Below are 22,646 nucleotides of genomic sequence, written 5' to 3'. Positions count from 1 at the left end.
TGGTTTTCTGTGAGAATTTTTCCACATGTAGATATATTTTTGATGTGTGTATGTGGGGAGGTGAGCTCCATGTCCTTCTACTCCCCATCTTGACCTCCTCCCTCTTGTGTTTGTCAGTAACTGCAGCACTGAATCAGACAAGGTCAGTGCAGAGGTTGGGCAGTTTCTGGCTTACTGAGGATGAGAACTCTGACACTCACTGTGCTTCCCCACCTCCAGGTTCACTGCCTCTTGGAAGTTGCCGGCTCACCTTGGTCTTGCTGTTCTTATTTTTTGATCACAGAACCTTAGTTGTTATGGGAATATCCTCCTCCATCCTGCAGGACCCCATGTTCTGCAGGGAACAATCTGGGTAATGCTTACCTCGTCAAACTTGCTTCCAGAAAGAGAAACCGAGGCCAAGGGCAGGCTTCTCTCTAACCCTTTTATTTTGAAAAATGTGCATGGTTCAGCCTCTTCCCACATCACTCATTTCTACTCACACTAGAAACAACAGAAGGACACAAGTCTGAGTTGAAGTTATGTGCTTTTATGGGGAACAAAAATACCCAACAACAGTAACAAAAGCCCTTCAGTCTTGCCAAGTTCTAAACCAGTGATAATGAGGCAGTTTCAATGACTGTCTGGCTGGGGACATTTCTAAAGGGGTCAGGACAGTTGAAAGACATTGGCCAAAAAGAGAAGTTGCAGAGAGGGTTGACATTTTAAATGAAAGCATATTAGATCTCCCTTCTGGCCCCTCATCCTATCACCCTTTGAAGTTACAGTTTCCTCCCAGTTTGCAAAGATCCTTCCTGAACTTTGCTCGAATGCAGTCTCTTCCAGAAAGCTTTCCTTGGTCTGCATCAACTGCATCGGCCTTCTCAGTAATGTCACAAACACTTTCTCATGCTTTCTCCTATCCCTTTGTGCCTCACATCCATCATGTCTGAGTATGTGCCGTATGATACCCATGTTCCTAGGCATGCCCAGCAGAATGGGCCCTATGTTGATCATCCCAGTATTTCCATCTCCCTCCCCCATTCAGTGCTCAGTATACAGCAGGTGCTCAGCATCAGCAGGTGCTCAGTGAGGGTTTGTTGAGTTGAAGTCAGTTCTACATTTGCCACATGACATCACCAGCCTCTTGAGAGTTACAATTGTCATTTCCACTTCTTCATCCTTCCTCCATGACTTCCATGGTCTGACTCAGGGCATCTCCAGGAAGGAACAGACCCCACCAACCATACCAACTCATGGTTGCAGGTTTGGCTAGAGGAGGTGAGAAGGTTAAGATCTCACCCCTGTGCCAGAAGGCAAGGAGGCAGGAAAGGCAGCCATTGGGGAAATCAGGATGACCGTGAGTGGTGGTGGTCAGTGCTCCATTTTGGAATCTCACAGGCAGCCATTCTTCCAGAAGTTTCCTCCATGAACCATGGCCAACTTCGCAGTGGGAGCCAAGGACTAGTGGGGGTCTGGTTGGGTTTTTCTGCCAGCCCGGGGACCAGCAGACATAGACCAAGAGCCTTTCTTTAGGACATGGCCTATATTACCTTTGGGGGGGGGTGTGTGTGTTAGAGGTTGTCTGTCTAGTTGTTCGGTTGGAGCTGTGGTGGGAACAGTAGCCCTGTGGTGAGTTGTCAGGCACATAGATTGTAGTAAGGCTGAAGAATACAGGCTGTGATAATGGGCCTCTCCTCCAAAGGGGGTGGGATCAGGAGGGTCAGGGTAGTGAGGGAGGGTCCCAAGAGGTCCTGCGGCTCCAACTCTGTCTCCTGCTCCCTCCCTCTGGTTCTCCACGTGGGGGCCAGGCAAGGGGCCATTGGAAGTAATGGTGTAGGGAAGGGAAGTGCTTGTTGTTTTCCTACCATGAGTCACAGATTTGGATCAGAGGTGAGAATCAAAGGCAGAAGGAGGACTGAAGAGGTGAGAAGCCAAGGCCCTCTGCACTTCTGTTTCCTTCTGTAATGAGTGGATGTGAGGCCCACACTCACAGCTGCGTCACCCCCAGAGAGCACTGAGGTCCTAGTAGGGGCGATGAGAAAATTCTTCACAGGCTCTCAAAGGTGCTCAGTGACTTGGGGAGAACACTGGATCCTCCCGTGGGAGGGCCCCTCTGGGGCCAATAAGGTATGAAAAGTGCATGGTCAGCATCCTCCCTGGAGACGGGGGGGGGGGGGGGGGGGGAGCCGAGGAGAAGAGAGACTCCTTCAGGCACCTCCTTTAGGAAAGAGAGTTGGACCTTGGGGGACTCAGGACAGATGTTTCAATATAAAAAGGCTCCCCAGTAAAAGGATGGGAGTCCCCTCAAATCCCTTCCCCAAACCCCATTGCACTTAGAAAAGAGAAAGTAAGGAGCATAAAAATATCTTGATGATGTGGGCTTGCCTGACGGTACAGAAAGCAAGTCTCATGGCAGGCAGTGAGTCCCGTTACACAGGAGAGGATTATACCGAGCTTCAGGATAGAGATTTTTACATATATCTTTATATAAATGCGTATGTATTTATAGAGCCTCTGCCTAGAACAGCCGGGCTTGCTTCTTTAGTTCATTCCTCTTCCAGAGGGCCAGCCGGTCAAACTCAGAGATGGTCATACCGAAGACTTGGTAGAACTCTTCCTGGGACAGGTGGCGCTGAAAGGAGGTGGGAGGAGACAGAGAGGGAAGAACTTGAGGATGTGAGGTGCAGGAGTGGCCCCGGGGAGGGGAGGCGGCTTACTTACACCCAGAACGGCCGTCTTCTGTCTTCCACGTCTCTTGTGCTGAGAAGCCCGCTGCCACCCCACCCCTAGTTTCATGTATAATTCTGGCTATTTGACTTCCCATATACAATATATTGCATATAAACACACATACACAATATACTCCTTATTTTTGATGGAGCTTTGTTCTTTTAAATTAGCCTCATCATGCTCAGTAACTGGCTGGCGTTGCCTGGGAGGAATGTGCCCTTAGCTGAAAAAATGAAGCAGGTCCTAAGTGGAACTAATGACTGGACATTATCAGCTCTCTGCACGTTTGTAGCTGAACAGCAAGTTCTTTCTTCCAGACTGATCCAAGTGACATACCTCCATGGCTGTCATACCTTCCACAGACCTTAATTGGTCTGCACATCCTCATGGCATTGTGCTTGGCTGACGTCAGTGTCCTGCCTCATAGATGTAGAGAGTGTCATAACCAGAAGTGACCCTGGCACCACCCGCCAGTCATTTCCAAGATATGTCCCTGGTTACCCTGGGTCCTTCATCAGGGTGCCTTATGATCACTGTGGGAGTCAGAAAGGAAGGGGCAGCAGCTCCGGACCTTCCAGCCCTGCTGCCAAACACGGTGGCTTCACATGCTTGTGCAAGAGATAAAGGCTTTCAGGTACTATTCAGTTAAAAAAATTTCCCCTACACATTTGCCCCTTCTCTTTCTTCTCTGACCAGTGTACAGTGGTCCTAAATAGGAGGAGGAGGAGGTGGCTTCCTTCACTGCTACCCCAGCATGCTAGAGCTGGAAGAACTCACAGAGCTTCCTGGCCTCCTGGTCCACTCGCATCCCCTTCCTAAGGCCTCCTCTGCTCAGGTCAGGGATGGTTGATATGCTTCTCCCAAGAACTGCTGAGCTTCCTCTCTTATGAGCCTGCATTCAATTCCACAAACATCTCCTGACACCTCCCCTAGTCCAGGCTCTGTGGTAGATGGCAGACAACGTGTCACACAGAGGAAATGGATGGATACAAAGGAGAGGGTAAGGTGGTAGGTCTGCGCTCTGGACACAGGGCTGGGGGAGCCTGGCGGAAGAGGTGAGCAACAACCTGGGGGAGGCTCTGGGGCACCGGCATCACTAGAATGCAGCCCCAAGCAGTGAGCAGGCTGGCAAGGTGGCAAGGGTGTCTGTAGGGAAAGGCACCAGGGTGGAAAGGGCAGGGTGTGCTCCTGGAACCCAAGTAACCAGGGACCAGAACTCCACCCAAGTGGGCTTGATGGCTCCAGAGCCCAATGCCATGCTCAGGCCGCCTCTGTGCCTTCTTTACGCTGCTCCCACTGCTCACGATGCTCTCCTTCCTCTCTTTATCCATCTAAACCCACCTCCCCTCCCCTTCAAAATCTATCCAAATCCTTCCTCTTTCTGGAAGCCTGTGTCAACCCACCCAGCCTTTGTGGTCTTCTCTGAATAACAGCAATGAAACATTCCTGGAGAACTTTCTATTCAGCACACTGCCAGGCTCTGGGTCAAGGGCTCTATGTGTATTGTCTCATGTATGTCATTTGGCAGCTTGGGGGAAGCATGACAATCACCCGCTTTACAGAGGAGAGAACTGCTTGGTGAGGTTGTCACATGGCCAAGCCGTTCTCCCTAGGGATGCAGCATCATGGCTGGAAGCTAGGGAGTCTGGCTCCAGACTTGCTTATGTGTTTACGCTACACAGCGCTGTCCCCATCCTTCCCCCACCACAGGTACTGGTTTTCTATACAGTCCTGCATAAAACTAATGCTCCGTTCCTACTTATCAGTCAGACTGCAGGGCCCTTGAGGGCGGGAACCAAATCTAGCTCTCTTATGTCGCAGAAGCATCAGCCCCTGATGGGGACACACTGTAGCTGTGCACCACAGAAGCTAACTGAATTGAGGAGGCTGCATGGAACATCATGGAACAGTCTTGGACTAAGGAAACCAGGTTGGAGTCTCTGCTTTTTCAATAAGCTGCATGACCTTAATGCCATTCTGCCTGCCCCTCCCAAGCTGGGTTAGATTAGGCAATTTCTGGAATTGCTTCAAACCCAGAGGCTCACGCTCAGTTCTCTAAACTTACCTCTAGACGTGTCCGGTCCACATCCTTGGGCAGTCGGTTTCTTCCTCTTGTGGTCACCAGCAGCAGTTCATAAGGGTAGATCTGAAGAGAGAGGGGGGGTGTTTGCTGGTTGGGTGACAGTGGTGGGCTTGTCTCTTCAGACGTATTTCATGTCTGGGCCCCCTCCTCTATCCAGAAATGGCCAGAGGTTGAAGTCTGGAGGAAGGGCTGAGTTTGTCCTCTTTGGGGTTTCCTGGCAGCCCCAAGGTACCTTCTCCCAAAACACAAGGTGCCAGAGTCCTCGAATACTGCCAGGGATTACTTTGTGGCTTCTGGCCTTAATGTGAGCACAGGGGTGCCTGAATGTAAATGTCTCGTATCTGTGATTGACAAGCCTCCAGAAAGTCTCTGAGGCCCGGGGGGAAACTGTCTGATTTCAGGAAGCAAGAGACGTAGGGCAGAATTTAGGGAAAGTAGGCCAAGGAGGGACTGGAAATGCTAGTCTTGAGAGGACACTTGGGGTTATTTATGGATATTCCCTTCCCTGCCTGGATAGGGCTGTCATCTTTCTGCTGGTCCCAGAGACACTCAGGGTCTATGTATCTTCTTTACCTTGTACTCTGTAGAGAGAGAAGAGACACACACAGTAGAAACCATCAGTCTTTGCTTTGTGTCACTACACTGGCCTCTGTCACAGAGACCCTGTCCTTAATGAATTCACCCCAAATCAAGGCTGGTATGAACACAATAGAGAAAGGGATTGGGCTGAACCAGAGATGTATTTTTAGGGGCAATATGACTTTTGAGATACTTAGCTGTGAAACACATGGGTGAGACCCTTCATCGTCTGGAGGGAGTCCTCCAGGGTTTGACGTGGGCCCGCTTTCCTGCCTGAGCCTGCTTGTAGGAGCTGGTGGAGGCTGGTGGGAGAGCATCACTGGCAGAGAGCATGAAGCTCATGGAATTTTTGCTGGGAACACAGTGCATCTGGCTATGAGTATTTCCCTCCACCCAAGGCTGGCAGGCAGCTCTAGCTCAGCAGTCCTGGGAGAACAGCCCTCTGTGATGACGCTGGGAACCCAGATGGGACAGATGGCCTGGAGATCACCCAAGGCCAGGGACTTGAGAGGACGAGGGAAGAGCAAGGGAAAGGGAGGGAACAGGAAGTGAAAGGGAGGGGAACTCAGAGTTTGGACAAAGCCCAGCTTGAGGCCAGTGTCGTTTGCTGGTCACCCGCAGTTATGAGCAGTGCATCATAACAAGGGCCCTCTGAAGCCCCAGGAGAGGCCGGCACTCACCTCGCATGCCCCAGTTGACGGCGTTCATGCTGTCATAGTGGAACAAGTCAGCGCTGGGTGTCTGCAGGGGAGACAGAAACCAGGGTTGTTCTGAGGCAGGCCCACCTCTGCCTCCCTCAAGCACTCATGTGTCTCCAGAAAATGGACTGGGCCTGGTGGGACACGGGGCCCTCTCAGAAGCCTCCGTCTCAGGTTGGGGGATATTTATTTACTTCCATACCCCTAGTGCCTAGGCCTTGCACACAGTAGGTACTCAATAAATGTTCATTTATTGGTGAGTTACAGCTCATGCTTTCTTTCATTACTCAAGTATCCCCCCTTTTTTCTGAGATCTGTCTTGACAACCCTGTCTGAAACTGTAAGTCGCCCCTCCCTCGACTCCCAGTCCCTCTTATCCTGCTCAGTTTCCTCCCTTTCTTCCCCAGCACTTTCTACCTTCTGTGTAAGCTGACTTGTATGCTATTTACTACTTGCTTTCTGTTTCTCCCTGCAAGAATTTAAGCTCCAAAGGTCCTTGTTTTGTTTGGTCATTGAGGTACTCCAAGCACCCAGAGCAGTGCCCGGCGTACATAACAGGCTTTCAGTAAACACCTGTTCATGAGCGCACGTCTAGGCCCTGGGTGTGTGGGGCACAGGGCCTGTGTGCTCCTCGGCGGGGGCGGACGCAGGACGTTCACACCAGCCATTGCGCTCTCGTGGAGCGCTGATCCCTTTCGTGTGCTCAACACTAATACTGTCTCTTAACAAGTCTGCCACTTCTGTTCCTCTGCAGTGTCTCCTCTACATGACAGGTTTTTAACGGGAGGAGCTGGAACATGAATACGGGAGCAGATTTATTCACTGCAGGACGCTCAGCACCCAGAACAGTGCCTGGCACTTAGTAGGTACTCAGTAAATAAACGTCTATCTCAGTGTGCCTGCCCTTCACCCCATCACTTGTCTAGCCACATAGCTTCTTCTTTTTCCAACAAGACATATTTTTCTTTCCCATCCAGTCCTTAAACCAACTCACAGCTTCCATGGGGGTCTTATGCCACAGGCCATCAAACAGCTCAGAAGGCTCCAAGCCTTGGCAGGTGAGTGGAACCGGCAGTCAGGTGTGGGCTGTGGGGGCAGCTGGCCAGAGCTCACATCCTGCCTCTGCACTTACTAGGAATGAGAGCTTAAGCAGGTCACTGCACCTACTTCTCTGTGCCTCCATTTCTTCATCACAAAATAGGGTTAATAAAAATAGTAACAACCTTGCAGGGTTACAGTGAGTGAGTGCCTGTAAAGGGCTGGGCACACAGTCGTGGTGCCAGAAGTACCAGGTGCTCCGAGCCCCTCCCAGGAGGGGCTCACAGGGAGGACGGCAGTCGTGGCCTCGGGGTTCTTTTGTTAGTGCACCTCTAACCCCGAGGCCTCTGCCCAGCTTTCACCCACAAGTCATCAGTCATAAGCTAGTGCTGGAATTGTGAGCCTCTGGAGGACAGTGCCCCCCAGCACAGCCCCTCTTACCCTGTGCAGCCCATTTCTTCTGTAGGCAGGCAGGGAGGCAGATTTGGAGAGGAGGGGATCTGAAAAGAAGGAGCCAAGATAATTACCAGGAGCCCCAAACCAGGGTTACCTCTCTCTGAGGTCATCTGGCTGCAAGTGGCCAATGTTCCTCCCCAGCCCTGTGGGAAGGGCCATGGACAGAGGCCGCCAGCTCCTTCCACTGCTCTCCAGACTTGCAAGTGACCATCTTGAAGGTGCCTCACCCTGGCAGAATTCCCAGCCTGCCCGCTCACACAGTCTTCCGGCCTTAACCTGCACGCATGTATCCTATGGTGGGCCCATGTGTCCTGACCGCAAGGTGGCTCTGGACAAAGGCCCCAGAACTGGAGCTGAGCTCAGAACTCAGGCAGGCAGGCCCTCGTGTGGGTGGAAGAGGCGTGAGCTCTTCCACTCTGGGGGCTGTTGGGCCTGTCAACCCTGGTTCCAGAACCAAAGGTTGAGGCCCACTCTCTGACAAACACAATGGGGTGGACTATTTTGGATAAGGACTGTGCTGGGACATCCATGTTGTATGTCATACAGCTAAGAGGGACCTGCAGCTGACTCAGCTCTGGCCCTCCCAGGACATGTGGGCTGAAGGTAGGGCGGGCAGAACTTACCGCTGTCAGCCAGGTAGTGGGACCGAGGGGCTGCAAAAGAGAGAAGCCAGAGATGAGTGTCCATGGAGACACAGACATGGCTCCATACCCGGGCCACTCAGGCTGGCGGGGCGGGGGGGGGCCGCTTTCAGTACTTCCTCTCCCACTGGGCACTTACTAACTGTGGCACCTGCACCCCACCTCCCTCCCCGCCCAGCTTGTACCCAAGCACCTGCACCAGGGAGGGAGGTGGGGTGCAGGTGCCACAATTAGTAAGTGCCCAGTGCTCAGTGATACTTGTTGCACAGATGCCACTGAATGGAGCTAAATTTTGAGCAGCACTGGTGCACTGCTCAGAGCCCAGAGCCAGGGGTTGAAAACAGTGCCCCTCAGTGGTCAAACAGGGAAATAGCTCATCAGTTCATCTCAGCTCTGCCATTAATAGATACCCAACTTCAGACAGGTAAACCATGCCTCATTTTCCTTATCTGTAAAATGGGAAAGGATAGGGGCCCCTTTAGAGGGTTATTGTGAAGAATATATGATACAATAAGGTAAGGCCGTTAGCAGAGTGCCCAAGAGATACAACCCTCAGTAAAACCGGCTTTGTCATCGCCGTCATCACACCACTCTCATCCTTGATCTCACCTAGAGTCAGGGTGCAGCACAGCAAAGAGGGAAAGGCTTACGACCTTGGAGTCCCTCTGACTTGGGTCTGATCCTGGCTCAGCCACTGACTGGCTTCTAACTTTAGGCAAGAGGCTCAGGTCTCTCATCTACAAAGTGGGTGATAATAATCCCTCTACACTGTGGTTCTTTGTGAGGACAGAGGGTGATAATGTGCCTGGCACACAGGATTATAATAAACGGTACCTTTTATTATCCATCAAGTATTGACTGTTAGGATTTCCTGGCAGGACTGAATCCCACAGGAGTAAGAAAGAGGGGAGGCAGGCAGACCACAGGAACAGGGAGGAGCTTACAATGAGAGACTCGGGAAAAGTGCTTGAACCAAGCCTCTGCTTGTGTGCCTCCAGTGATAGGAGGCTTAGTGTCTCAAAGGGCAGCCCCTTTTATTTTTGAGCCATTCAGACAATTAGAAGCAGTTTTTCTTTACATGGAAACTGCTTGGAAGTCACAGCTTCAGATGACCCGAAGAAGAAAAAACTGCTCAGGACAGAGCATGGTCTTATTTAGTGCCCCATACAGCCCCTGACCAGTCTGTTTTAGACCCTGGCGAGGCTGTAGGAGGTCCGATTCACTAATGGAAGAACTCATGGGGAAGAAAGGGCCCCCACCCTGGCTGGCTCAAGGGCAGTACTCACAGCCATTGAGGGACATCTCGTAGCCAGCTGTGTGCAGGGCCTCCCGGCTGCTGGTGGAGCTCCGGGGCGGGGTCCAGGGATCCGCGTAGGAGCTAGACCGGGCCTTCATCTCTTCCTTCAGAATTAGCCGGCCAATTCCGCTCTGGAGCTGAGGAGGAGCAAGATGAAGTTAGAAGGAAGCAAGGAACGCTGAGACAGAGCAGGCTTGGGAAAGGCTGAGGGACCAGACTCTCCATAGTGAACCTCTGGAATTTTTTGCCTTCCCCGTGTCCCTCTCTCCTGCAGCATTTTCCTTTGGGGGACTTCATTTCTCTCCCACAAGTAGTCCTGTGGTCAGGGGGGTGCTCTGGTGGTGGGCACAGAATTCAGGCCTGGCCAACAACAGCACCACTGTGGCCACAGTGATGGGTTCAACGATGGGCAGGCCAGTGAGAGCTTTCCTGGGACTCTGTTGGAGTTGCTGGCACCCATGTTTTTAAAAAAGATTTTTTCGTTGAGGTGACACTCACATGATATAAAATTAACCATTTTAAAGGTGAACAAACTACAGTGGCATTTAGTACATTCATGATATTGTGCAACCACCACCTCTAGCTAGTTCCAAATCACTGTTATCACCCCAAAAGAAGACCCTCTACCCATCAAGTGGTCACTCCACTTTGCCCTCTCCTCCCAGGCCCTGGTAATCACCTATCTGTCCTGTCTCTGTGGCTTTACCTCTTCTGGGTATTTCATGTGGATGGAGCCATACAGTATGTGGGGCTTCCTGTCTGGCTGCTTTCACTAAGCACAATGTTTTCAGGGTTCATCCACATTGAAGCATGTTATCAGCACTCCATTCCTTTTTATAGCTGAATAATATTCTGTCATACGGATATACCACATTTTCTTTTTTCACTTGTGAGTTGATGGACATCTGGGCTGATTCTACCTTTTGTGAGTAGTGCTTCTGTGAACCTGTGCATACATGTAATTGTTTGAGTACCAGCTTTCAGGTCTCCTGGGTATATACCTAGGAGTGGAATTGATGGATCTGTGAACAAAGAATGTCATCTGCCATAACAGTAAACAAAGGGTGTTGCAGCCATCAAGCCATCATCCTCTGCAGCCACCCCCAATGGTGCACCCTGAGGAGATTCAGGATGGAGCGCAACTGGATACTGGCCCTAGGCAGTTAAGGTGCACATCAAAGGGAGGATTTTAGTGAGCCCAGACTCTTCCATCTTCCCATACGTAGCAAAGTGCTAAGTTCATTAATTTGAGATGTCTGGTTTTTCTTTAATTAGCAGCAATCTTTTGATGTTTGACTACCTGTATTCCTCCCCCCACCCCCCAAACTCCTGTATTTCTGGTTCCTCCCTTACCTCTTTGGAGCAGTCCCTCAGAGCTATCTGAGAGGCTGTCTCCTGGGCTTAAGTGCTCAGTATGTCTGCTGAATAAAATATAATTCTCAACTTTCAGGTTGTGCATTTTTTTTTGATTGACAGTTTCTACAGTAATTCTGTTTAACTCTTTGAAGGACCACAAATTCTCCGTCAGCAGCTGCACCACTGTCCACTCCCACCGGCAGTGCCACTGCAGGAGTCATGCAGGAGGAGTCGCTGGCACCCACTGACCAGCATGAGAAGAACCTGCCTAAGCATGAAGTCAACACTGAGGCAAGCCAGCACAAGAGCAGGGAGAGACAATTTCCCTGTGGCAATTTGTTGAGCAGCTGGATCAAGTGGTACCTGAAGCTAATCCTACCATTTGACTTTTCATTTATGCCAACTTTTTGCATTTCCTTTTTCTATCATCAGTGGGTTTGAATTTGGTCTCTGTCACTCACAAATGAAAAAAATGCTCAGTAACATACCATCGAAGCACCTTATTCAGTGGTATGGTCTGCTTACCTTGTGCATGCTGCGGTCAAAATCGTCCTCCTCTCCTCCAGATGAGAACCTTCTGGCTCGGGGCACTGCCAAAAGACAGCTAGAATCAGCTCCCACCCGTGCTCCCATTCAGCCTGCCCCAGGCAGGGGGCTCCTCGTGGCTCCACCAGTTCTAGCCAAGTGATGCCGCACAGGTGCACTCGGGTGACTTGCCTCCATGGTGGCCTCCCTGTATGGAGATGCCCAGCATCCCTTGCCATTTTGGGGCCAGGAGGTGCAGGTGAAGCTGACTGTCCCAGTGGAGCTGATAGGCCTCAATGCTGGGACTTCTGCCACTGGTGGGAATGAGGAGTCCTCCTGCCAAGGGTAGGAGATGGGCCTGCACCTGCCAGAGCTCATCTGGCCATGACGAGGGCAGAGTCAGCCGGAGACTGGAGCTGCCCAACCCAGGGGACAGGTCGGGTCCTGCTGATGCTCACCCACCCCTAGATCAGCTGGGCTGCAAGAAATTTCAGTCACATGACCCAGAAAAATCCCTGTTTTGGCCTAAGCCATTTGGAGATTTTTTTTTTTCTTTTTGTTTGTTTGTTTTTGTGATTGAAATAGTCTCATCTAAGACTCCCCCCTCCCCTGATGCCTGCTGGGCGTGGTCTCTCTTGCCTGCAGCCTCGGAACACTTCTCTCTCGTGGGCACGGGTCACCGTCCACTTTGGGTTATAGCTGTGCTTGCATCTTATCCCCTTTCTAAATGGACAGTTCTCTGAGGGTGGGGCAGGGTCATCTCTGAGCTCCTGTGAAGCTTTGCTCAAAATGGACATTCATTTAGTAAAGGTGTGTGTTGAATCAAAGTGGCACTTAATGACAGCTCCTCCCCATACTTGAAAGAGACAGCTAGGGGTGTCTGACTGGGTGGGACGGCACCTTGAGGACCATTAGGATGCCAGGGTGCCTGCGAGAGCCTTCCATCTCCCACCATCCTCTTCCCCATTCACCAAGCTGTTTTCCACCTACAGCCAAAGTGGTCTCTTAAAAACACAAATCTGATCATGTCACCACTTTTAATGGCATCGTACTAATAGCTTCGTACTAAGCTTTTGTCACCTTCCAGGCTGGACAGCACGCCCCTGCCGGCAGCTCTTGTGCCTCCTGTACCTCACCTGCTGTACTTCACCTCCCTCTCCAGGCTCGTCCACAACGGCATGGACCACGTCTACTTTGCCGGTGTCTTCCTAGGGCTGCTGGCTGGCCCTCAATTCATGCTGGCTGAGCTAATAAATGAATGATTGTGTGAAAGAATGGGCAACTGTCTGTCCTGGCCCTGTGTGTCCCTGGTGCAGGTGATGGGACTCTGGTCCTGGCTCCCCTGTGTGGGGTGATACCTTTGGGGGACCCATGGTAGGTCCAGTACTCAGACTCCGCAGCATAGTAGGGGTCTGGCGAGTAGGCTGGACTGTACTTGGAGGCCTGGCTGATGTCTTCACTTGTTTTGCTCTTAGTTGCCGTCGACAAATCCCCTGCAAAGGACCCAAGAGAGAGCTTCAGGGAGGTAGAATGTCCTAGAAGAGCATCCTCGACACTGTCTCCCATCTGAGCCAGGCTCCAGCCCAGGGGGTGAGGCCAGTCCCAGGCCAGGGTCTGGGACATGGGGCACTGGAGCTGGAAAAGCCCTGAGGCTCAGCCTCTCATTTTACAGTTGGGAACCTGAACACCCGAAACGGGTAGAGGCTTGCTCAAGATCACACAGCAAGTTAGACCGGAACTGGACCAGACCCCCCTGCTCAGGGCTGCTTCTACCAACTCCACGGACTCTCCTAAGTAAACACTAAGGCCATGGCGCCTCCAAGTTAAGACTAGACAGGTCCCAGGTGAGTCCTCGCCCTCTAGAAGCCAGCCTTGTTGTGGATTCGAGCCACACCTAAGGTGAGATCGCCAGGCAGGGCTGTGCTGCATGTGGAGTCAGGTCCACTTTCTCCTCACACTGAAATGACAAATCCTGTCTGGGGGGCGGCTAGGTGGCCAGAAGGAAGGAGCGCTCGGGCAGGGTAGTCAGCAATGCCACCTAGCTCAGCTGTAGCACTGGGCAAACCCTGCCCCCTCCACCTCAGGTTCTGTGAGCATCACAGGTGGGCTGCTGGCTGAGGTATCATCTAGCTTCACGCTTGCACCTGACGTCCACCACGTGGGGTGATCCTCAAACCCACTGCAGACACAGAACCTTGCAGGGCCCAAAGACTGGTGAGAGGCTAACCAGGGCAGAGAGAGAGCTTGGGAAGTGTGCTGGGTCCCTGGTCCGTTCTTAGGAGAGAAGCTATGGGGACAAGCTCCAGGCTTCGTAGAGCCAGAGCAGCGGCGGGTCCTGGGGTGGTGCCAGCAGCACTCGCTTCCAAAGCCTGGAAATCCTCTTTGATGTGGGTCCTGGGCAGCCTCCCCCACCCCAGCTGGTCTCATCCAGCCCTTTGACCCGCCCTCTTATCTGCAAGATCTACCTTCACCCCAGACTCCTCCTAAGCCTGTTTCGCTGCTGCACCTTGGGCTCACCTGGAAAGTCTCACAGAATCCTGAGGGGCTTGGGACCTGGGGGCCTTCTCTGGTTATAAAGTCAAACTACCTTTGTCAGGGTTGGTGCCTTTGTGGCCACTCAAGGTACACAGCAGGTCCATCACAGCCACGTGTGGATGTGCACTGCTCAGGACTCGCCCGGACCCCAGCCCAGGTTCCTCCAAAGTCGGGGTCTCAATTGTCTAAATTGTCAGGTCTTCAGCACCCAGAGCCACTATCTATACCTGTACCACCTCCTCCACCAGCTCAGTGAGTTTGGATCCCAGTACAGGGCTGCTTCTGCCTGTCTCCATGCTCGTCCAATTCTGTGCTCCCCTCTCTGTTCCAACCAGGCCGAAGGCATTGGGGGGTGATGCAGAGTGGCAGCCCCGCCTCTGCATCCTGAGGGACGGGTGTGCCCATTCAGCTGAGCCTCCCTCAGTGCCCATTCAGCTGAGCCTCCCTCAGCGCTTTTGCAAGAATGAATGGGTCTCAGCGATGAATGACTCGGTGGTTCCCACACTGAGCGCAGGTAGGAGTCATGAATGGAGCCAGTTACAGTGCAGATTCCTAGGCTGTGCTCTTAGCACTTCTATTTAAGGAAGTCCAGGGCAGGGGAGGGGCCAGGGCATTGGTTTTTAAAATAAATCTCTTGGGTGCAAATGGTCCACAGACCATTCTGTAAGAAACATTAAATGAATGAATGAATGAATGAATGAATGAACAAATGCAGGCACCCTCAGCTCCTTTCTCATCCACATCCCCTCTCCAGGTCTCCACTACTCTCAGGACATGGTGACTGAGGCCAGTTTAGAGCAGTGGTTTCCAAGCTGGGCTGGCCACTAGAATATCCTGGAGAAACTGTTACAAATACATAATTTGGATTTATCAAGTCTGGGGTGGGGCCCAGGAGTCTATGCATGCCACATGATGTGAACGAACATCCAAGTTAGTATCAACACCTTGGAACGTCACTCTCCTAGGGCCATGTGCACTTGACAAGGGTTACTCTAACCATGGAATTTAGGGCCAGACAGCAGGGAAGGAAAGGTGGGGAGATGATGGGAAAGGGTGTAGGGAACACGAGGCCTTCCTTGCTCATTTGAAATGTCACCAAACTCCTCCCTAATGCCACCTTGAGCGATTGGGGGCAGCCGACAAAGACTGAGTTGCAGCCTTGCATGTGCCCCTCCTGGTGGCCCTGCAGAGCCACCTGCACAGATGATTAACTGCCCCTCCCCTTGCCTGGCCAGGCCACCTCTGTCCCCAACCATACCATGCCGTTTGTAGATCGGGGGTTTCCGGTAGATGTTACTTTCTCCAGCTGCCAGACCAGGAAGGGACAGTGGGGAGGAGAGAGAGAGACAGGAGAAAAGGAGACAGCAGTTGGTTAGCTGGTCCCAGAAGGGAAATGGGTAGCAACTTCTACCAGGGCTCTCCCATCTTTCCCCTGGTGGACTTCCTCTTCCAAAGCTGAAATTCCAACCTCATCCCAGCAGGATCCAAGAAGGGTGAGGGGAGAGGAATGGATGGATTCAAAAGGGGCTGAGGAAGGGACCTGGGGCTTGAATGGTGGGCATGCAGGCACAAGGCGGGCGCGTGCTCAGCAGAACCCCATGCGGAAGGTGCCCGCTGCCTCCACCCGGCGGCCACGTGGAAGTGCCCAGAACACTGCAGCCACAGCCAGCACTCTCGACCCCCCCCCCCTCAAAAACAGATAGGATGGGACCTTTCTGGAGCAAGTGAGAAAGGTGTAGATGAAACAGCAGGACGAACGCCTGGGGAAAAGTGAGTGGGGAGTGAAAACCTGAGCTCAGAGTTGGGAGACTGGGGTCTAGGCCCAGCTGTGCTGTAACTCAGGGTGAGACCTTGTCCAGATCACACCCACGAGGTCACCTAGCCCCTGCCTTCCTCTCATCTCCTGTAACTCTCCCCTATGCTCCCACCTCCAGCCATGCTGGCCTGCTGCTAGCACAGTGTTTCAGGACCTCTGGATTTGCTGTTCCTGCCACCTGGGACATTTTTCCCTGGGTTCTCTTATGGCTTCAATATCACCTCCTCCAGGAAGCCCTTCCTGACCACCTCACCTAGCATGGCCTCCCCTAACCCATCACTCTGTCACAGTGCCCTGTTTTATTACGTTTAGCACCTGTCTCCTGAAATTATCCTTTTACTTAGTTGTTTACTCCTTTATTAGCTCTCTCCCCACATTAGAACATAAACACCATGAAGGCAGGATCTGGGGTGGTCTGAGCACAACTGCAACTTGGGGGCCCAGAACAGTGCCTGGCTGTACAGAAGGAACAGCGCAGGCTCAAGGAAGCTCAGTGACTGGCCTGAGATCATGAGCTTATAAACAGCAACATTAGGATTCAATCCCAAGGGTTTGATACAGAAGCCCGTGACCTTCAGCCTGGTTATCGCTGTGACCCATCATGGCCCTCGGACCGTGGAGGCACTTCCCTGGGCTGCTACCTGGCAGTCCCCATCGAGGCTGGCTCTGTCAAGTGGGAGGACTAAGGCCTGTCGGGCTGGAGGTGCGTTAGTGTGGGTGACTGGTTAGGGAGGGACCCCAGCACCCCGCTTCTCTTCGGTGCCGGTGCATGGGCGCCCGGCGACCCCACAGAGCATGCACCCACGCTGGGAATCCTGGGCTGACAGCCTACCTGGGATGTGAAAGTGCTTGGGAGCCTGGTAAGAGGTCGGAGTGGAGGACCTCACATCTAACTGGCTATGGTACGGAGAGCTCCGGCCACTCTCGGGCCCTGGAGCACGCAGGCAGTGGTCCCAGAGAGAACAGAGGCACAGAGAAAACAGGCATTAACGCAGTGGCGGCAGTTAGGGCAGCAGTGAGGTGATGGCAGCAGGGGTGGTGAGGAGGCGGCTGTGCTCATGCACCGTGTTCGCAGAAACAGGCTTGACCCTGCTTCCTTGCTTCATCCCAAAGTCAGACTTTGTGGGACATGAGAATCAACAGCAGTGAGCTTCAGGAAGGCATCTTTGCCCCGCTTAGCTTCCCACCTCTCCCCGCTCCCCAGGCCCCTCCTTTAATTGCTCTGTCTACTTCATCCGTAACCTCAGGGTGGCCCTTCGGCAAGTCCAGGCCACAGCCCTGTTTCTGCTCCTCTGGTTTTACTTTCTGGACAGGGCAGGACAAAGGACAAGGATGGAGACATCTTATTCCAGCCAGGGCGGCTGGGCTGCCTGCCCACCACTCCTCTCCTGGCAGCCCACCACCCACCTTCTTGCTGCTTCTCGGCACCATGTACCCCTCCTCTCCCACTGCCAGCGGCGTCTGCAGGGACTCAGTGAGGCCTGGGTGGCCACAGGAGATATCCCAGAGAAGCCCCCAGCTGTCTCTGCAGCTGACATCAGGCCTCTGTGTTGTTCCCCAGATTCTTCCTGATCCTTTGGAATTTCCCCCTTCCTTACCAGACCGGTAGTAGTGGTGAGGAGACCGGGAGAAGGTGGGGGACATGCCCTGCCGGCCGTAGGTGGGGGAGTCGATGTATCCTGGGCTGGAGGCCCGTCTCTGCCGGAGGTCCAGGTTCTCATAGATGTCCTGGGGGAGGAAGCGCGACCGTGAGCAAGGCCTGCAATGAGCGGGGCCTGTGGCCCAAGGGTCTAGCAGGCAGGTGGGGGAGCGGCAGGGAATCTGGGATTCCAGGGTCTGAAGCACGGTGCTGCCCTTCTGAATACAGAGCCCCTCTCCCCACGTTACATGCACAGCCCGAGGAAGGCTACAGAGGCTTTCCAGGGCCTTCATCCATTGCTCACAGGCCCTTGAATGGAACCCACGAGTCAGGTCCCTGGAATCCTGGCCAAGGATCACAGAAGCATCAGGGAGGCCATCTCTGGGCAGAAAGAGCACCCCAGGTTCTCCCCCAGCCATCCTACCCTTTAAGCCACTGCCACTTTCTCCAGGTCATGCCCCCTGTCTCCGCCTGGGGCTGGGGGAGAACCTTCGGGGGCTGGGTGGGGGCGGAAACTAGAGGTCTGCTTGGTCAGCATAAAGGGATACAATTACACAGAAGGTCTTCCTGAACCAGTTTAATTACCTGGGAGTAGGGAGATAAGGTTCCCAGCGACTTGGAAGCGAAGTTTGCAGGCAGTCATGGAAGGAGTGAAAGGAGAGAGGAGGCGAGAGGGAGGGACAGAGAGTGGTTACGGAGGGAGGAGGCCTGCAGCTTCCCCGCGGCCTCCCGCCCGGAGAGCAGCCTCACTTAGACTCCCAGGCTTTCGGCAGTGCTGACGGGCGGGAGGAAACCTTGAGATTATGGCCCTTTTTTTTTTTTTTTTTACAAGTGGGGAAACCATGGCCAAGAGGGGACCAGGATGACTCAGGGCCCTTAGAGAAGAAGCAGTAGGGTTGCCACCTGGGCCCAGGCTCCCCCAACCACAAGCCTAGAGCCATTCTATGGCCCTTCCCTGTCCCTCTACGAGTTCACAAGGACAGGGCCCAGGGCAGGGACCCAAATGCAGGGCCAAGCAAGGGTCAGGCTGGTGCCATGAACACGGGAAGCGGGCCAGTGGGGAGGGAAGGGCCAGGCAGCGGGAGACGGAACGTGCCGCCTGCAGAGGGCAGTGGCGCTCAGCTCCAGCACACCCAGGCCAGGCTGGACGGCCGGCCCCGGTGAGGGCAGCCTCTGAAGTCCCCACGACAATGCAGAAGTGCAGACTCTTCTGTGAAATCTAACGTTTGAATGTTCACAACTAATTTACATTTTAAAAAGACATTTTGTGAGTGAAACAAAACAAATCTGGGGGCTGGCTGGACCCAGTTTCCTATCTCTGGCTTCAGGAGAATCAGCTTCTACCAAACACTTGGTCCCCTTTTCCTGGTCCATTTCAGAGGCCAGGACCCAAAGAATCTCAGCACTGGGCTCTTAAACCAAGTGGAACCCCAAACCCCTTAGAGAGGAAGGGGACAGTGGTGAAGTGGGGACAAGAATTTGGTCCCTACCAACCAGGCCAGGGCTCCTTCTAAAGCTCCAAATGATCTCAGCTCAAGGGGCTTGGGACGGGCTTGGAAACCTTCTGGGACGGAGACTGCCAGGACCTCTTGGGTAACAGCCACCCTGCCTTCTCTAGGGAACACTTTCTCTTGTCTGGCAATCATTTAAGTATTTCAAAAGCCAGCTGATGGTGAGTTTTCATGAGTGTCTCTTGCTCTCAGCACAGGGGCTTAAGGCCAGGTGCAATATCCAGAGAACCTACTTAACCAGGGATTATAACCCCAAAAGGCCACTGAGCCATGGGCTGTGTATATGGTTTCTCCTCTGTAAGAGAAGCAGCAGCTCAAGTGATAAGTGGTCACAGGTTCTCAGCTTTAATGTGGAGGTTCTCAGGGAGTGGTGGGGACTGGGAGAACTGGGGAGCCCATGTCCTGCCTATACGGGGCACTGTTCCCCATCTCAGGTTGGTGGAAACACTGGTGTAGTGTGGCCAGCTCCGATTTTTCAAGAAGAGCCAGATTTTGGGTGAAATTGCTTGATTTTTAAATGTTGACTGTAAATACCAGTTGTTTTTTTTTTTAAAGAGTCTGGGGGCCAACACTGTGGAGGCCAAAGTCTCTGTGACGGAGAGGACTGGGGACCCCGCGGGCCCTCCTCTCCCCCAACAGCCCCAGAGGGCGGGGCGGGACGCCATACCTCTCCATAGCCACATCTCTCCAGCATCTCGTCAGACGTGTATCGGGAATGAGGCTCGTAGGAAATGAGGTCGGGGCGTTGTACCTCGTAGATGGACTTAACCTTGGGGAGAGCTGCCAGGTCTTTGTAATTAAGGATCTCATTATCCACTTTAGCCTGAGGAAGAGGGAAGCGGACAGGAAAGAAGCAGAAAGATAAGAAAGGAAACACAAGCCAGGCACAGGAGGAATGAGCTTCTCCAGTTAGGACGGGAGACTCGCAGAATGTTACAGTAAGACTGGTCGCTCATTCCAGCAGGGCTAACACCGACTGAACACATGACATGTGAGGTCTGGGGCTTCACAGGATCGACCTCCTCTACATGTCAGGACGCCTCTGTGAAGTAAATGTCAGTCTTATTCCTATTTTCTGGATGAGGAAACTGAGGTTCCAAAGACTCTCCAACTTGTGCCACTTAGCCAGTAGGGCTGAGTCCAGTCTGAACTACACAGCCTGGGTGCTGACTGCCCTCCAACCCCACACAGTGAGGACATCCTCATTCACAGCATCCTTGAAGGCGGCAAAGACAGAATTAACCATGACCGTAAAACACTAGCTAACATTTGGTGACCACTTATTATGAGCCAGACTCCATCTTAAGTCCCTTATGTAGATTAACTCAGTTAATTTATACAACTCACAACTCTAATAGTAGATACTAATTTTATCCTCATTTTTGCATAAAGAAACAGGCACAGAGAAATCAATGAACTCGTCCAAGGTCACACAGCTAACAAGGAGCAGTACCAGAATTCAAACCCAGGCAGTGTAACCTGGGAGCCTGCCATCTCCATTGGCCTCTCCTGGCTTCCTGGGGTGGTGAGTTCAGTGTCTTACAAGTGTCAGACGGCTGCACTCAGACCGCTGCTCTTTATGTGGGACTGACGCGAAGCCTCTACCTACTACCTGACTTCGCCTGAGTTCAGCCCTCTAAAACCGCAAGGACCGAGAGACAGCCTCCCCTGCCTGGGACAACCCACATCTCCTGGCTCCTGAAGCCACGTCCTTTCCTTGTCTGTATCCTCCAGCCGGTCCCTCTGTTTCCAGTCACCTGGTTCTGTTGTGGTCAATCAGGATCTGTCCTCTGTAACCACTGTGGCTCACAAGGTAGATTAAGAGAGAGGCCACTAGACAGAGAATCCAAGGAGACTGTACCCTGTACCGTTCTCCCGGTGCCTCGGAAGCCAGGTTAAGTCTCAGGACCAAGACTCCAAAGAGAGCAACTTTCATATCAAGACCTTATGAGTGCTGACGAAAACACTTCCCAAGGCCCTCCCTCTCCTCCATCCCTGTCCCAGTCCACTGCTGTTTGGGCACCATGCTGTTCATCGTCCACTCGCCCAAGACCCACTGTCCGCTCCTCCTGGCCCCGCTCTGGGCTCTGAGGTCCCACAAACTGTGTCACAGGCTCCCTGGCTTTGCCCAGTGTGGGGCTGAGTGGAGAAAGCAGCTTGTGCGTGTCTCCCTGGCACCCGCCCTGCCCGGCCCCTCTGGCTGCTCTTCCTCGGCTCCAGCTCTCACTCCTCCCTTTAGCTTAGGGTGGTGACAACCTTTCACTGTTGCCGCCCCTGGACGCCGCACTAGGTCTTGTGGTCCCCTGACCCTGCCTGCCCCTCTGCAAACGCTCCCATCACAGTTAAACCTTTGAGGTGTGCCAGCTCACTCCTGCCAGAGCCTGCCCGGGCCTGACACCCACGTCTGTACCAGGCTGGGGGAGTGTGGGTAGAGGGAACCTTATTAGGAGAGTCCACGTACTGCCTTTTGTCCTGGGATGTTAGCTCTTGACCTTGAGAGCTCTTGGCATCTTAATAATTTGTCTCGACTCATCAATATTCATCTCGGCACTTTACTCCAAACCTCAAAAAAACTAAATTTATACTTCTTCCAATAGCCGCCTTGTTTAACAGGGTTATAAATGAGCCTTAGGTCTGGAGGCACAGTGACAGAACGGAGGCATCCTAACATAGCTAGCCAGGAAGGAAGGAAACAAACACGTCAGGCTGATCCCAGTCGAGTCACCCAAAGGTAATTCTAGCAGTCAGCACGGAGTGGGGCAACGTTTGAAAGTTGGAGAGAACCTGTCCCCTGCAGGCTCACGGATCATTCTATTTTAATACTAAACCTCTGTATTTATGAAAGTTAAACCAATACTTGATCTTTCTGCCAGTTACTGAATGTCCCAAAAGTGGTTGGCTGGATTCGTCTCTGAATTTGGAAGCCATGCTTGGAATGGTCTGACTTAAAACATAGCTCACATGACAAGCAGAGTCAGTCCCCAGAGCAGCTGGAGGAGAGACACCATTCAAGGGAGAGCGGGAGAAAACGGAAGGGGAGACACGTGCCTCTGCTGCAACGCCAGGGGTAACTGGTCTCAGTGGATGAGCCCCCAGGTGGAGGGCCCGATGGCAGGCACCCCCAGCTGCTGGCGCTCATCTGCATCTCATGAAGCAACTCCACGAGCTTCCTCCAGAACTCCGGGGTGGACGTCATCAGGGCCTAACTTATTTCACAGAAGTTAATGAGGCTCCCCAGGAGCACCGGGGAGGCCACCCTGGGACAAAAGACTGTCCTGTGCAGCTGCGTATGTTCTGAGCTCACAGATCCTGGTAACGCTCTTCTAGAGACGTGCTCACTTTTGCCAGTAACTTCTCACATTACAGGCCCTGAAACTAAGCTCATTCATCCTGCTGCGGTCTGGCCCCACTCACAGCACCAGGGTGAGACTAGCATCTCTCTTGATCTGGACCGGACTCTTCAATGAGGACAGCTTATGATCAAAGTTGCTAGTCTTTTGCGGGAGCCACACGTTGCAGTGGCCAACGTTGAAGTTGTGGTCGACGGTAACTTACGTCTTTTTTTTTTTTTTTTTTTCATTTGAACAGAGGACGGAAGGAAAGGAAACAGTCTCATGAATGAGCTTTATCCAGGGATCAAGGAGGATCCTGGATGTGGATTTGGAGTGAGATAATGATCTAGCAGTGGTGGGCAGGGCCCACCCAGGGCTGGCTGGCGTGGGGACAGTATCTAGAGCCTCTTACTAGGAGTGGGTCTCCT

The 22,646-nt window shown here is 52.8% G+C and overlaps 1 protein-coding gene and 1 long non-coding RNA gene across 20 annotated transcripts in view; one reads left to right on the top strand and one right to left on the bottom strand.

Moving 5' to 3' along the window:
* Positions 1–12,666, top strand: part of LOC106728585 — a 94,237-nt gene extending 81,571 nt beyond the window's left edge. For 8 of the 16 annotated variants that reach the window (XR_004318804.1, XR_004318795.1, XR_004318806.1 and 5 more), the window contains 4 exons: positions 220–4,642; positions 6,827–6,934; positions 7,050–7,130; positions 11,013–12,657. This is a non-coding gene — a long non-coding RNA (uncharacterized LOC106728585). Of the gene's footprint in view, positions 1–219; positions 4,643–6,826; positions 6,939–7,049; positions 7,131–11,012 lie in introns of all 16 variants that reach the window. The other 8 variants (XR_004318811.1, XR_004318810.1, XR_004318800.1 and 5 more) reach the window with 6 other exon arrangements.
* ABLIM3 (actin binding LIM protein family member 3) overlaps positions 510–22,646 on the bottom strand; it is a 108,160-nt gene continuing 86,023 nt past the window's right edge. For 2 of the 4 annotated variants that reach the window (XM_032477066.1, XM_032477065.1), the window contains 13 exons: positions 19,554–19,709; positions 17,961–17,990; positions 17,335–17,464; positions 15,179–15,226; positions 12,744–12,878; positions 11,386–11,450; positions 9,494–9,641; positions 8,190–8,219; positions 7,552–7,610; positions 6,055–6,115; positions 5,369–5,376; positions 4,778–4,858; positions 510–2,614 (listed from right to left, as the gene is read on the bottom strand). In XM_032477066.1, coding sequence (XP_032332957.1) covers positions 2,501–2,614; positions 4,778–4,858; positions 5,369–5,376; positions 6,055–6,115; positions 7,552–7,610; positions 8,190–8,219; positions 9,494–9,641; positions 11,386–11,450; positions 12,744–12,878; positions 15,179–15,226; positions 17,335–17,464; positions 17,961–17,990; positions 19,554–19,709 — 1,065 coding nt within the window. In that variant the 3' untranslated portion in view covers positions 510–2,500. The remainder of the gene's footprint in view (positions 2,615–4,777; positions 4,859–5,368; positions 5,377–6,054; positions 6,116–7,551; positions 7,611–8,189; positions 8,220–9,493; positions 9,642–11,385; positions 11,451–12,743; positions 12,879–15,178; positions 15,227–17,334; positions 17,465–17,960; positions 17,991–19,553; positions 19,710–22,646) is intronic. The other 2 variants (XM_032477067.1, XM_032477068.1) reach the window with 2 other exon arrangements.

This window comes from Camelus ferus, chromosome 3 (genome assembly GCF_009834535.1).
Source record: "Camelus ferus isolate YT-003-E chromosome 3, BCGSAC_Cfer_1.0, whole genome shotgun sequence".
NCBI classification, from domain to species: Eukaryota; Metazoa; Chordata; class Mammalia; order Artiodactyla; family Camelidae; genus Camelus; species Camelus ferus.
This window is presented reverse-complemented; position numbering and strand designations above follow the sequence as displayed.